Below are 15,218 nucleotides of genomic sequence, written 5' to 3'. Positions count from 1 at the left end.
TGTGATTGATATCATATAGTCACTATTTCCTGCTATTTAGGTATTTTTTCTTACTACTTTACATATTGCTTTTATTACAAATCTACTCCTAAAGGGTCCTCAAGGTCCTCGTGGTGATAAAGGTGAAACCGGTGAACGAGGCAGCAATGGCCTAAAGGGTCATAGAGGACTTCCTGGTACCCCTGGCCTCCCTGGTCCTCCTGTGAGTATTTTGCATTATTTGGAGAATTACAGTTGTGCTCTTRGCTTCTGTGGTTTGAGTCCCAGGTACCTAATTAGACTTAGCTAATTTACTGAGGAACCTGTGTATTTTGATTGTCAAATGTATCCAGAAGACCAGATTCCCTGAATCAACCTAAAATAAGGATGAATAAAGAGTCTGCTAGAAGCTAAAGCTGAGTTTTCTAAAATCTCTTTGAAGCACACTTCTCTCTTTGACTGGAACAACCATTCTTTTACACTCATTTTCATAGGGTATTCCTGATTAAATTGTAAAAGATAGAAGTAGGGGTTGAAATATCTATGTCTATGAAAAATATATGCTAGAAGACATCTAAATTTATGAAAAATCTACTCAGTCCAAATATTTCTCTTTTGTCACGGATCATTTACAGTAATTAAAATTAGTGCAAAATGGGTATGAAATTGTAAACTTCGTGAACAACTGAATTGTAAAAAGATATTACCATTTTGAACAATTCTTAATACCTAAAATAATTGAATGGTAATAGACAGGAACACCACAGCTATTTATGACAAGTCAAAATTTAAAGAGGGATTTATACTGAAAAGAATTAATAGCATCACTTCTGTTCATAAAAGTGAGAATCAAGAAGCAAAAAGTCTTCTAGTACTCTATCAGTGATGCCAAAAAGATGGAAGTTAACTGTAARTACCAACCTGTATAACAACACAGAATACTCTGTTGTCTTGTTTATAGCAAAAATAAAATGAAATCTGCCAATTTTTCTTCATTTACATTATGAGTGAGTGATATGATTAACCATTTTTAAATATACAATTTASTTCTTTATGGTGTATCCATAAATAAAACAGCATTTTTAATGCATTTTTAAACATATTGATGCTTGCCAAATTCTTTAAATAGCTGATATGATTAAAACTGCAKCATTTTGAGAGTATAGTTCCTATGAAGATAAGATATCATCCAAAGCTTGTTAAAGTCAGTTGGCTTTCTTGCATTTTGAATGACAGCCATTACTAATATTTTTTCATTTACAGAACAGTTGATAATTTTTCTAGTTAAAGAATGACAATCATTCTCTCTCATGTCTGTTACAATCTTTTATAATGATGTGTTTTATATAATTTTAAAGATGTTCTCATTGCCTTTATTTAAGGTACATCCAGCAAACTAGCAAACCTAGAAGTGTATGACTTCTTTCTTATCTTTTCTTCACAGGGACCTCTGGGTCCACAAGGTACAATTGGAAGTCCAGGAGCTTCAGGTGCAAGGGTAAGAAAAACTCCCTACTTGGTGTAACGGTAAGATTCGGAATGTTTGCACACAAAAATACAATCTTAACAGGCAACTACTGAAGAAAAAGCAAACAGTTGATACCTGAATCATACAGAAATGTTTGAAATCTCTCATAAAGCATTTCTAAAATTGAGATTATCTGATAAACTATTTTTACCATACTATATGTGTTCACCATTCTTCTAGGGTCCCCCAGGACCAGCTGGTCCCCCTGGAAAAGATGGTACAAGTGGTTATCCAGGTCCAATTGGTCCTCCTGGCCCACGTGGTAACAGAGGTGAAAGTGGCCCTGCAGTAAGTAAACTGTGCACAATCCACTTAAATACTTTAGACATTATTCATTAAAAATAGGACTCCCTCCCATTTAAATATCTATCTCCCTCAGAGCATTCTGTGCTTCAGAGACTGCGTTTGTGGTAGGAGTTATCTATCCATCATGTCCAAGTCGAAAAAATACAAATTGGTTAWAGCTCAGTGTAACTACTGATTTACTGGACTTTGAGTTAGTTCCACATAATCACTGACCTTTTCCACTGACAATGGGAAAGCAGGAACCCTTTACTTCAGATCACAGGCTCCCATTTTGTCTTAGAAGCTACAGAACAGGGATACAGTTTTTCACACTCCTCTAGGGAAGCCAACACTACAAAGGTYGTTAGCATAGTTTATAGTACTTCTTTTAAAGCCAAAGAATGGCCATTCTCTGGATTTTGGTGAAAAAAGTTTCTTTTTTCTTCCAAAAGTCCAGAAAGACAAGATCTCTAACAAATGTTCATACCTAATAAATGGTATTATTTAGTAAGTAAAATAAATGTTCCTGTGAGAATTCTCATAGGCTTTATTATTAGGGTCCACAAAGACTGCCAGTTTGAACTTATGATCTTTACTCAGCATTTTGTTCTCTACTTTTCAGGGTCCACCAGGCCAACCTGGTCTYCCTGGTCCTTCTGGTCCTCCTGGCCCATGTTGTGGCGGTGTGGCTGCCCTGGGTGCTGGTGAAAAAGGTCCATCAGGCTATGGGTATGAATATCGAGATGAGCCAAGAGAAAATGAGATCAACCTGGGTGACATTATATCTTCCATGAAATCAATTAACAACCAGATTGAAAACATCATTAGTCCTGATGGATCACGGAAGAATCCTGCTCGTAACTGCAGAGATCTGAAATTCTGCCATCCTGAGCTCAAGAGTGGTATGTTAGGTTTTTATTTATACCAATGGCAGCAGAAATTGATTTTTTGCTGAGTAATATTGTCTTAAATACTGGAATGCAGAGATCTGCTATAAGAACATTTTGAGTTTGGGAWTTTTTTTTATGCCACGATAAAGATGATAGACATAATCATTTTAAGCATGAAAGTGACTGTGCATATACATAGTATATGCACACTTTCATGCTTAAAATGATTATGTACATAGTATATGCACAGATTTCAATTTTACTCTTTATATGTTTATAAGTAAATATATGTTTAAATCCATTTCTGGATAAGAACTATAAAAAAAAAAGTTCTATATTTATTTTAAGTGTCAGCCACCTTACACTACTCAAATGAGCCTATTTATTTATTTGTATATATATCATCGTTCTCTTTTCTATGGCACCTCTTCTGTCAAAAATAATATACTTCCTGATTTGGTTCAAGAATCTGGAAAAGAGATAAGCCTCACATCATACATTTGAATTTCTCTCCAAACGTAGTAAGCCTTTCAATATTTTGTTCACCATAGGMGAGTACTGGGTTGATCCTAACCAAGGTTGCAAGATGGACGCTATTAAAGTATACTGTAACATGGAAACTGGCGAGACATGCCTCAGCGCTAACCCCAGCACTGTGCCAAGGAAGAACTGGTGGACTAGTCAAAGCAGTGAAAGGAAACATGTTTGGTTTGGAGAATCTATGAACGGAGGCTTCCAGGTAAGAACTACACCACCACAGTAAGCAGCCCAAAGAGTAGTACATATACTCGCCTACATTGTAACTTACCAAGAAATAAGCAATATTCTGGAATCCAAGCATGCTAATATTTAGTGGGTGAAATAGTTACTACACTAGCAGTCCCTAGACATGACTAAATCAAAGCTCTCGCTTATGTGTTGTGTTCTGCAGTTCAGCTATGGAGATCCTGAGCTTCCAGAGGATGTCTCAGAAGTTCAGCTGGCATTCCTCAGGATCCTCTCCAGCCGGGCCTCCCAGAACATCACTTACCACTGCAGGAACAGCATTGCCTACATGGATCAAGCTAGTGGAAATGTTAAAAAAGCCCTGAAACTGATGAGTTCTGTGGAGAGCGAGATCAAGGCTGAAGGAAACAGCAAATTCACATATGCTGTGCTGGAGGATGGCTGTACTGTAAGTAAACAAGATTTTAGGATGATAATCTAATAATTAATTCCCTCTGGAGGACTAGACCCTGACTAATGAATGACAGCACTTTGCATGACCTGGATAAAGAAAAGACATAGTTGCTGGGTGACATTATATCTTAGGTAATTGSGGTTATTTAAATTTGTAACACCAGAAGTGTGGTTCTTGTTGCAACAGTAGAAAGTGAGGTGAGCTCCTATTTAAATTTGTGCTTTATGTATCTCCTCCTTTTGTGCCTGTCAGTTAGAGGCCTACAATGAAGTCACAGTGACCATTTTTTGATCCTAACTCATCTCAAYTCTAGAACTAAGAACAGTAGTAGGTAAATCACCTTTACTATGGGGAAAAAAAAGAAAAAAAAAAATCAAAGCTACCTGATTCAAACCAGTCAGATGGGTGATGATTATGRGAAGGGGCAAAATGAGTTATTCTTCAGCCTCGAGCATTGCTAGTCACCGTGTCTTGCTTACCGCAGCAGAAAGTACCGAAAAGAAACAGTAACATCTAAGAACATGCTTGTCTAGGAGTATCTGCAGCCTTTTCTGTAAAAAAATAATAAACAAATAAACACCAGGAAGCAGAAATTGCAAATGGTGGTGTACACAGTTCCAAATGCATAACAGACACCGCCATATATTGCAAAAACTGCATTTTAAGGATGCACGAATGCATCTACTTTATGGCCATTTCTTTCTTTAATATGAACATGAAAAGCTACCTCATTACTGCTACCACTTTTCCCTGGAAGCAAAACCACTTTCCAAAGAGACTAACCATCTCTGCAATCTCCTAGCACACAGTCTATTTCAATACTAAGTCAGCACTGGCACAGCTCCAGAGCACTCTGCTGCCCACATCTTTTCTGTACTGCAAGGGGCTAGAACCCCACAACGTCCCACATAAAAGGTCCAGTGGCTGACCAGAAATGAAGAATGGTTATAAACACACTCATTTCTAAGGAGTTAATGGACATAAAAGTTTTCACATTGCTGAGAAGAGCACGTTATACAGGAAAAGCAAGCATGGAATCCAGTAAACTGTACAGTAACTTCCATATGGCCCAATGCCAATTCCTGACATGTTTTTTTTCTTTTAATTTCACAGAAACACACTGGCGAATGGGGTAAAACTGTCTTTGAATACAGAACACGCAAGACAATGAGGTTGCCTGTGATTGATATTGCACCGATAGATATTGGTGGTCCTGATCAGGAATTTGGTGTGGACATTGGCCCAGTCTGCTTCTTATAAATCAAAGATCTTGCTCTTTCTGAAACCCCAGCAAACAAATTCACACTCCAACTGTGCTCCTTTGTTTTAACCTTGTCAGCTAGTACAGGTGACCATCTGCATCCCAGTTATTTATTAACGAAATTTCTGGGGAAAATTAATTTGATATCAAGGGTTATTTTTTTGCTATTACACAAAGTACAATAAAAAATGCTTTTTGCTGTATTTTTTTTTACCAAATTCCATCTTCAAAACATGTCTCCGTGGTGCTATAATAAAACTTCAACACTCAATAAAACAACACTGTGTTCTAGTAGTTGAATGTTAGCCAATTTACAAAGCACTGATTGCTCCCAGTACCAAAGTTTGCCCTCCTTGCTAAGATGCAGTCCATAAAGCTAGAAAGACTTCCCTGTTTCAACTACCTCAACATGGACAGAAACTGGGATGTGTCTGATGATTCACACCAAAAATGAAACAAATCAATCAAAACACATTGGACCTATTGATCAATTCAGTGGAATCATTTGGTACAAAATTGTGTATTTCTGTACTAATTAGTTGTGAAAAAGTACAGTGTATTTTAAGAGTTTAAATACCTTAATATCAACAGTCACCATAATTTTATTGTTGGATTGTACTTTGTTATCAAAGGTGCTTCTCTACTTTCCTGTCATAGCTGGTCAAGACCACTAAAATTAGGGAAGTGTAAAAGACTAATATGATGGTGCTAATGTATTTTTCACTCCTAACTCTGAAAGTCAGGGTTATTGACTTGCTTTAAAAAAAATAAAAGATTGATTAACAGCAATTGTAAATGTCTCCTGTCATAGGTTATTGGCATGTCATATCTGAGAACCTTCTCCCTTCACTCTGTAAAAGTCAATAAAGGTGCAAAATTGTGAACTACTTTTGTCACGTTAACACATTTGTAGTGTTGAAGGTTAACCATCTTTGTAAGCTTTATATGGTTGTTGGTCTATTCCTTACAGAGACACATAATAAAATATCTTTTTAAAACTCTTTGTTGTTCCATAAAATGTACTTTTTTAATTTTGCTATTTGTATAAGGCAGGCCACAACACTAGCACTGTTTTCACTGATTTTCTAAGGTAATTTTACTTGACAAATGGGAAGCAGTTTATAGCACCATACAGTGAAATTTTCTTACTTGCTACTCCTCTCCCTCCAGCAGCTCAGCTTTTTAGGCCCACTGAGGTYCTCTGACTAGCCTCATGGATTCAGCTCTGACAGCAAAACCCAAACTAGTACCATGTACCTGAACAGATCTATTTGCAGGGAATACAAGATGTCATCATCAACAACAGCAAAATACCTGCTTTGATCTAAATAAGCAGGCTGCTCTCTTTCCAGATGACAGCTTAAATGGCCTAAGGGTCTGCTACAGGGTTTGCCCTGAGGCACCACCATTGAGACAAAGCTGCCAATCAAATCACCTTGATATTGTCTATGGCCACAGGAGAGGCACAACTAAGTCACCCGCAGATCTTAGCGCACCCTCAAGGCAAGGCCCTCAATCACCTCAGTACTTTTGGCGGTGTCTAAGTTCAGGCCAGAAGAAAGAAGCTTGGGGCACAGGAGAAGCCTTGCTGTGAACCCCCTCTGGTAGGTAACGCCAGTAGGGACAACACAGGCTTTCCCGCAACAGAGTGAGTCACAATCTGCCCCTACCTGTCAGGACCACCCTGAGCATGCCAGAACCCCGGGTGATGAAGGCCCCTCTACAAGATCAACAAGCACTTCAAATACTGGGGAGGGGTGGAAATTCCAAGTCTTAAAGGCTCTTGTTGATGGTTATAGGTCAGGCATTTTTTGAGAGTATTTTTTGGATTGGCCTAAACACTAAAAAAATGGGCAGAGGACTACTGTTTCTGAGAAAGCGCCCTGGACTTGAGTCTGAGCCATGCCACTGACCTGCTCTGGCAATATGGGTTTCAGCTGGCCCCACACAGACCCAGCACAATGAGGGGCTGGGGAGCCCTTACCAGCACAAATTAAAATCTCAGGACAGAAATGACTGTACTTAATATAACATAACAGAATAGCAATGCCAGTGACTCATAAAAAATACTGATTCCTCCAGGAAATCCCACATTTTAATGATAAAAATAGCTGCCATTTGTGGAAGATGAGAATTACATGTAAGTAATAATACTCTTCTGACATAAATTATGTTATTGGAAAGTTTTTTGATTAGAGCTGAAATTTTACAAAAACAGCTGCTAAGAATGTTGGCTGATAGAAAAATGCATTGGAAACACCTGCTCTTAATCCTCCAAGCAGAAATAGCCTCTATAATGTTCAATACTACTATATGTGAGAGAGTGACTGGTAACAATTACTTGAGCTTAAAACTGAGGGTTGGTTATTTATTTATTTATTTATTTATTTTAAGAAACGCTCATCAAGTCTCTGATTAGTAGAAATTATTAACCAAGAGTGATTACTGATGTATTTGTAGAATGCAATCAAAAAGGAATAACTGAGACCACCATAAAATATTTTACTTGTTCAAATACCTTCTTTTTTTTTTTTTCAAAGAAGCAGTTATTAGGACAACATGAACCTGATATTTTGAACTTTTTTTAGAAAGGCCTTTAAAAAAAAATAAAAAATTAAACAGAACCAGTTGATAAACAAGAATTAGCTTAGAAAATAAAGACTATTCTTCGGTAGCATAAGATTCTGATCCTATTTCTTACTCTGATTTACTGTATCAGCCTGCAAGAGCTGCTAGCTTTTATTTGACGTGGGAAATAAATAAATAAAAAGAAGTTCTTACCTGATATTTTTAAGCCAGCAGCACCATCCCTCATTGTTGGAGTAGCACAAGCTCATGCCACACAGCTGTTGTTAGTTCTGCAAATAACCACCTTTAGCTTAGATGACTGACAGAGGTCTTCCACAGCTGCAGAGAAACATCAACACCTACTTTCAGGCTTTATGATAAGAAAGGTGTAGACTAAGCTGGTGTAGGAGAGATATTCATCTTCCTTTAGAATATAACTTTAATTTAGATTGGAGAAAAGAAAAACATATAATCTACACCACTGAAYGAGAGTCACGGACAAAGAAGCAAAGAAGCCAACACAGATAAAAGCCTCATACGATCAAAGAAATTTCTCATTCTGATGCACAGTTTCTCCTCAAATAGTTTCCCAGATTCTGAGAGCGCATCAATAGCTTTAGGGTTTCACTAACATAGTGCCCTAGGAACTTTAAGTCCTAGCCTGTCCTTGGAACATCACCTTCCCAATCAACTGCAGGTGATCACCCAAAGCTGTATCTCTTTCGCAAGACARCAGAGGGTTGGTTTTTTGTTTTTTAGGTTTTCTTTTTTTCTGCCGAATGGTGGACTCAGTGGCATGGGGCATATTTCAACACTTTCTTATCTCTTTCCACATTCTTTATGAAATTTAGGTTAAAAAAAAAAATACAGCCACCACCAAAAACAACCCAGCAAATCCTTCTCTGTTTCTAGCAGAGAAGCCTCAGAACATGGTTAGGCCCTGATTTTAGACTGTCCATAAACACTTGGGAGTCACAGAGCCTTTACCTTGCTTTGGATGACAGGCGAAGGATTCTCTGCGGCCGTCATACCCTGCAATGACCTGGTGCCTGGTCCTGCTTTCGAAGTCCCAGAAGCACAACCTCCTAGCCCCAGCTGAATCTCAGCGAGTACAGTTTGAGAAATCACAATACAAAAAGCTTGGCTTTGGCTGTCCTCACTGTTGGACAACTACTGACACGAGACAAGCWAGCCAGTGACGCGTACGCCTCTGCACTGCTTTACCTTACAAGTAAATCTGCAGCTAGAACCGGGACAGGATAAACAATTTCCTGTAACTCGGTTTGGATAGTTCTTGAATTTGAATAACTGCTATGAATTATTTCCTGAAGCTGGCTAACAATCAACAGATTTCCTTGCTAAGAAAAAAGCTGACCTTTTAAGTGTATAGTGGCATAATTTGTAACTCATACCCTGTTGTGATGCCAACCAGATATTCTTAAGCCTCTGGCTGAAGAAAGTAATTTAGAGGAGGAGCTGACTACAAGAATTTCAGCCTCCTGAATGGGCAATATCTTCCCCCAAACACACCTGGTCATGCTATGGTACGGTTGCTGATAAAGGGTAAGTATTGAAGTCCTCACAGAAATTTCATTTTCAGTGCTCCTGCTCAGTTGCACACTATGCAAATAAGGCACCTATTTTGGATGTTTGATTGTTATTTTTGATTGTAACACAGCTTCACTGTAATCATCAAATTAGATTATATTGATTATAATGAATAACATACCCATTTTGACCAAGATAGAAACAATAATAGCTCTTTAAAAATCATGTCACCTTCTTGTCACCTTAAAAAGCATAGGAAAAAAGTTAGGCCTGCCAGGCAATGGTTTTTAAATTGAATGCCTCTTTTCTGGAAGTGTTAGTAATGGAGCATTTGCTGCACAAATCTTAAACTACAGGAATGTATGAACTATTTTTATTACTATGTAGATACCTTGTTATTTTAAATACTTGGTTACTTTAAAATGTTACTTTAGCTTACAGGTAAAAGTTAATGTCCTAGATTATACCTTATTATGCCCTTAAAGACATAATTTTAAGTATTAGAAGAGAAAGATTATTTGGGGGAAGGTTTTTGGATTGGGGAYGGGAGAGAGGAGCTTACCGTGTTTCTGCCTATCTTCTGCTGGGAGAAGGGAACACATCCTTCACCTACACTGTGGGGTTGCCGCCCCGGGGTAAGGAAAGCGCCTTAGAGCCAGCACCCGGCCGTCTCCTCTCTTTGTSCTGTGGCAGCTTCAGCCGGGAGGGCATCTTCCTGAAGCACTGATTGCAGTCCTCACCGCTTCTTTCCTGTGAGAGCATCACTCTGCTTGTGACCTCCCCTTCCAAGATGACCCTTGGTTGTCCTCTCTTCTTCTGTCCTCTTTTATTCATCCTTCTTTTTGTCCTCCTTTTCTAAGCAAAACTGTGCTTAGCCCGAACCACTCTCTTTATTACTGCTAGAGGAGGTTCATGAGATAAACTGCAATAGCCTGTTTTCAGTGCATGGTTAGCCACAGACACCTCTGGATTAAGGGGCTTAAACTTGTTTTTTATTGCTGAAGTTCAGATCTAGGTTCATGTCCATTGAGAATACAGTTATTCAAAGAAGTTCACTTCTGGATGAGCTGGAGATGCATTACAGTTATGGTGGATTTTTGTGAATGGTGCTATCACAACTCATATTTCAGCTTTACTATCGTTGTTTCAGGTAGTCTAACATACCTGAAAAAGTCTACTCATGCTTCCTATCACTTCAGTAGAGCTACAAGGCAGAGATGACAGACCTTACCTCTACTAGCAGTGTCCTTTCAAGAGTTTCAGCTGTCCCTTTTAGAAATGGGCTGAACTGCTATGGCAGCTTTTGGCTGTAATCTGTAAATGCTTTTGGCTTAATCTGATTTTGGTGTAGAACCAGACAGCATATTCCTTAGAGGAAAGTGGTTCCTGTATTACAAAGCTAGCTGCTRTAGTTGTCATAACTCTTATGTCAATGTTACGTTTCCTTCTCATAGGAGTAAGTTTGCTCCCTACCACACATGGAAAAATATTTCAGAGACATTGCTAGAATAGTAATAAAGTTCATCTTGTTAGAACTTGTTGGGTTTGTATCAGGTCTTTCACTCAGTTGACTAAGGCCAAAGTGCAGTTCTGTGATGCTTTGACAAGCATGACCTTGGCATGGTTTTCTGCACTAACACTCCTAACCAAGGTTGTAGAGGATGGACAGCAACACCTCAGCTGAGAACACTGCATCACAAGGGCTATGAATTATTACTACTTAGGGGAACCTTAAGCCAGAGCTCATAAGGAAGATGATTTCTTACCTCCAACAGCGAGGAAATAAAAAACATGAAAGAAATTAACACATGGGAGATGGCAAAAAAAAAATCACTTTTCTAAGATCTGGTTCAAAGTAGTTTTCCCTGACACCTTAGTACTTTTTCAGACCTTCTCCCAAAGAAAGAGGAATCATATAATGCTAATAGCATGTCAGGTAAACAGCAATCATCTTTCCGAGTTTTCTCTTATATTCTGTAAAAGTATGAAGCATCTCAGAGTTGCACGAGTCTGCTCAGATCCTTCCTCGACACTGTCTAATCCACTGACTCTGCTTCAGTACGTTCTGTTTCTCTTTGACACCATGTCCTTTCTTCTGCTTGTGGAAAAAGCTGGTTCTCCTGCTACTCCTACATTGTATCGTCCAATGATCACTCACAGGAGTCAGAAGCAGCTTCACAGGAAAGCTGGTCTCTTCTACCTAGTTTTCTCTTTGCAACCACCACCACCACACACACACACACACACTCTCTCTCTCTCTCACTCCTGCGGCAGCCAAGAGTTTAATGCAGGTCTTCATCACAATTCATCCTTTTCTTAATAATGTTTCCCATGCTATTTGATACATTAACAAATATTACCTCCGATTTTAACACGAGCTAAATTACCAAATGGTATGACAGCAGGTCAAATAGTCCAGCTAAAAGGCTACTATCTTGTAAGGAACTGAATCCAAGTCTTTGGTGCATATCTAGCAGTTTTGCTCAAGAAGGCTCCTTTATGAATATTCTGGACTCTGCAAAATATGCTTGAAACATATGCTTTAGCAAAATCTTTAAACTCATAGCAAGCAAATTGCAACTCACTGTACACACTAATCCAGAACCAAAATGATTTTTTTTTTCTAGCATAAACAATTCAGTCAGTTTGGACTACGGCTCTCCAGTTTATTTCACATCTACATTTACAGTGTCAAACTGCAGATTTGGTACCACCCTTTTTCATGTGATTATTTTACGATAATACCATCAAATTTTTAATATTATATTGATATTTAGCTTGTTTTCTCCATGGTATTTGCCTGCTTTCTGGGAATCTTTACCTTTCCATTGCCATTTTCACATTTCCATTTAGTTCTGCTTTTCCTTTTGCAATTGTTCTACTTTCTATCTTCCTGAAGGTCTTATTCTTTTTATAAATACAGCCCTTCTCAGTGAAAGCAATTGCCTTGCATGTATTAACCCTTCAACGTAGTCTTAATTTCTGTCCAAAATTACAGATTTTATTTTTTGTAGATTGTGAGTTACCTTTACATCTACTTCATATATATTCACAGAAGTTCTTTCCTACAATATACTTACCTGCTTGTGATGTTTTTCTTTTCAGATGTTTCACTGTAGCTTCAGCTATTACATTAACTAACCCATCAGTGTCGATGCTATGAGTTTTATTGTGTGAGTAATCAATTTCCTAAACATATCCCACAAATAAATTCTCATAACTGTTATTTTAAAACTCCTTGCAGATTTCTATTTCTATATGTGGAAGGTTGCTGAAGGCAATGTCTGTGCAGCAGGTTCTGTTGCTTCGCAAATCCTAATGGCTTTTCCTAAGTTTCAGATAGTTTATTCTAATAGTTTTTCACTCGGTTTCAGAACTGGGAAACCTCTCTAGAATTTGTCTAAAATTCTGAAAGTCTTCCAGTGCTGCTTGGTTAAATAAACTGAATCAAATCCAATGTCAAAGTTTCAAAAAATTCTTTCATTTTCTGATTTCTCATGTGCATCTTATTCTCTTCAAGCATGCCGTGTCTCAGTGTGCAACACTCCTCTCATATCTTTACACAATCTGGTAACAGCTTTGCTCAGCCTTTGGCAGCTGCAGGAGATGAACAAAACCTAGAGGCCCTTACCCAGCAGTAATAAGAAAAATAATACTTTGTGTTCATACCCTATTTTCAGACTCCCTGCTTGCTTTCATACTTGTTTGCTATGGCTCTGCAGACTTTGGCTGCGTGCTGCTTCTAGCTGTTATCCAACAATATTTTCTTTCTTACACTTCTGTGTTGCTTGATGTGCTCTTCCACTTCGAGGTAGTGCTCCAGGTGCCCTGCAGAATCCTTTTGGTATTAAGAGCTTAATTAGAGCTGGGTATTTATTAAAGCTACAAGGAAGCTAACAAACAGCTGAGGAAGGAGTTTGAGAGGCAATGAGATTTGAACGTGCACTCTCGTACACCCAGAGACAAGAGAGAAACCACTGAACTAGAACGGAGCACCAAAATTTGAGAGAGAGGAAAAGATTTTTGTGGACAGAGGGTGGAAGAGACACATCTTAGGCTGTTCCAGCCTTTTAAAAGAGCAAACGAATCAGCCCAAATCCAAACCTGTTCTCACCGTCGCTCGGAAACTGTGCTGCACACAGCCAAATCTGTSATGCAGATCCCTGTTGTTCAGGGAGGACTCGAATCACTGGTGCCTCATTTGCCTCACAGAACATATAAAACGCTCACTGACCTAGCAGGCAGGCTGTGATCACATCTGACACACACAGTCATGCTTGGCTTCCTCAGGAAATGCAGCAGGAGGAACAGCTCCCCCCCATTAACCTTACTTGCTTATATTTTAACATAGTTATATTATTTATATATCATATGTATAGCATATGGTACATATTTAAATTTGTTAYATTTAATTTATATTAATATATAAAATAATACTACTCTTGCCCAGTTAAACCACTGGGCACGTTAAATGACTTGCCCAGTAATCTATATCACTGAGATCAGCTCTGTCTTCAGCCATGTCTCCTATGCGCAAAATAAATTAAGAGGAGCTGCCAAGCAGAAAAAAAAAGTCTTGTTGCAAGAGAAGGCATAACTCAACTCCATTCAAAATGCAGTGTAAAACATTATTAAAACTAGTCAATAGCAAAACCAGAATAGGCTCTGCAATACTTCAGTCCCAGTCTTTTGTTCGTCGTGTTTGCAGAAACGCCCCTAGGGCGGCTCAGTGTGTTCCCAAGCCTGTAATCAGCTATCGAATTGCATACAGAGTCAAGGCTGATATTTTATATCTGTAGTTCAGTGACACAGGGATAAAACCATTACAGTGATGATACACATACCTTAAGAACCAACATTAGRAAACCATATTATTTGGTTAAAATGAAATTACAAAAGAATCCAAATATGTCGTTCTATACACTTCAAGATAAACTACCCAATCACAGTTAACCCCTCTGCGTATTGTCAACATACAACAAACGCCAAATTATGCGGGGTGAATAACAGAGTTTTAGTTTTGAGCTGAGATCTGACTGACTAGTTTCTATGGAGAGGAAGTTGCAAAAAGAGAGACTTGAAAAAAACCCGTCCCCTATAATTAAACACTCTTCTTCAATAACCTCACAAAACATCTATACTCATTATGGATTATGATATTCTGCCGATAAAAAACGGAGATTGCAAATAACTTTCAGACATCCATCCACACTCCAAACGTTCTTCACGTCATGCCCTTTGACTGCTGTCCTGCAGAGGTAGGATCACAGCCACCTTCGCATGAACTTGCTAGAGCTTGCCCTTGCACCCCAGACGATCACCGTTACCCACCAGCCCTCAAGGATCCCACACGATGCCCTCACTCATGAGCTACATATTAACAGCAATCGTTTCGTGCTCGTCAAAAAGAAATCACAGAGCTGCTACGTGGGTCTGGAAAGCTAACGTCAGCACGAGCTTGTCAACGTGCCCGTTCACGGCCCGCACGCAAAGGTGCGTCCGGACAGCCCGGAAACGTGCGGCCTCCTTGGACACTTACCCTGTTAAGAAGGACGGAACAAGCATAAATTCTTGCCTTCCTTTCTACCACGCAACTTTATGTCTGGTCCAGCAACCGTGTTCTATCAGAAGCAACTTAAACTGACACCTGGAACTGAGGATCACCTTTTACTCAGTCTGGAATTAAAATCCTGATTCTCTGGCGTTTCAAACAACACTAGTCAGGTAGCTCGACTACGACTGCTGGTGAGTACTCCTTACAAATCGACACCGATCCTGYGAAAATTGTCACAAAGAGGATATTATTCAGAATTGTGCTCCTATGTTTAAAACACTTCAGGTGAACACATCAAAAATGAGGTATTTAAAATAGAAACAAAATTTTTAAAAAGGTTAAAAATACTTCTAATTTCATGTTCCTGGATATTAACTGATACAGGACACACTGGAAGGAATTCTATAAAAAGGAAACCACTGACA

At 38.7% G+C, this 15,218-nt stretch overlaps 1 protein-coding gene across 1 annotated transcript in view; it reads left to right on the top strand.

The window, feature by feature from the left end:
- The window catches only part of COL3A1 (collagen type III alpha 1 chain), a 54,108-nt gene extending 47,984 nt beyond the window's left edge, over positions 1 to 6,124 (top strand). Inside the window, exons 45-51 of the mRNA XM_085321690.1 lie at positions 95 to 202; positions 1,424 to 1,477; positions 1,688 to 1,795; positions 2,415 to 2,694; positions 3,234 to 3,421; positions 3,614 to 3,856; positions 4,976 to 6,124. Of these exons, the coding sequence (XP_085177816.1) occupies positions 95 to 202; positions 1,424 to 1,477; positions 1,688 to 1,795; positions 2,415 to 2,694; positions 3,234 to 3,421; positions 3,614 to 3,856; positions 4,976 to 5,122 (1,128 nt within the window). The 3' untranslated portion in view covers positions 5,123 to 6,124. The remainder of the gene's footprint in view (positions 1 to 94; positions 203 to 1,423; positions 1,478 to 1,687; positions 1,796 to 2,414; positions 2,695 to 3,233; positions 3,422 to 3,613; positions 3,857 to 4,975) is intronic.
- The last annotated feature ends 9,094 nt before the right edge of the window (positions 6,125 to 15,218 follow it).

The sequence above is a fragment of the Rhea americana genome, unplaced genomic scaffold, assembly GCF_003343005.1.
Source record: "Rhea americana isolate MKP2758 unplaced genomic scaffold, rheAme1 scaffold_12, whole genome shotgun sequence".
Lineage (NCBI taxonomy): Eukaryota > Metazoa > Chordata > Aves > Rheiformes > Rheidae > Rhea > Rhea americana.
This window is presented reverse-complemented; position numbering and strand designations above follow the sequence as displayed.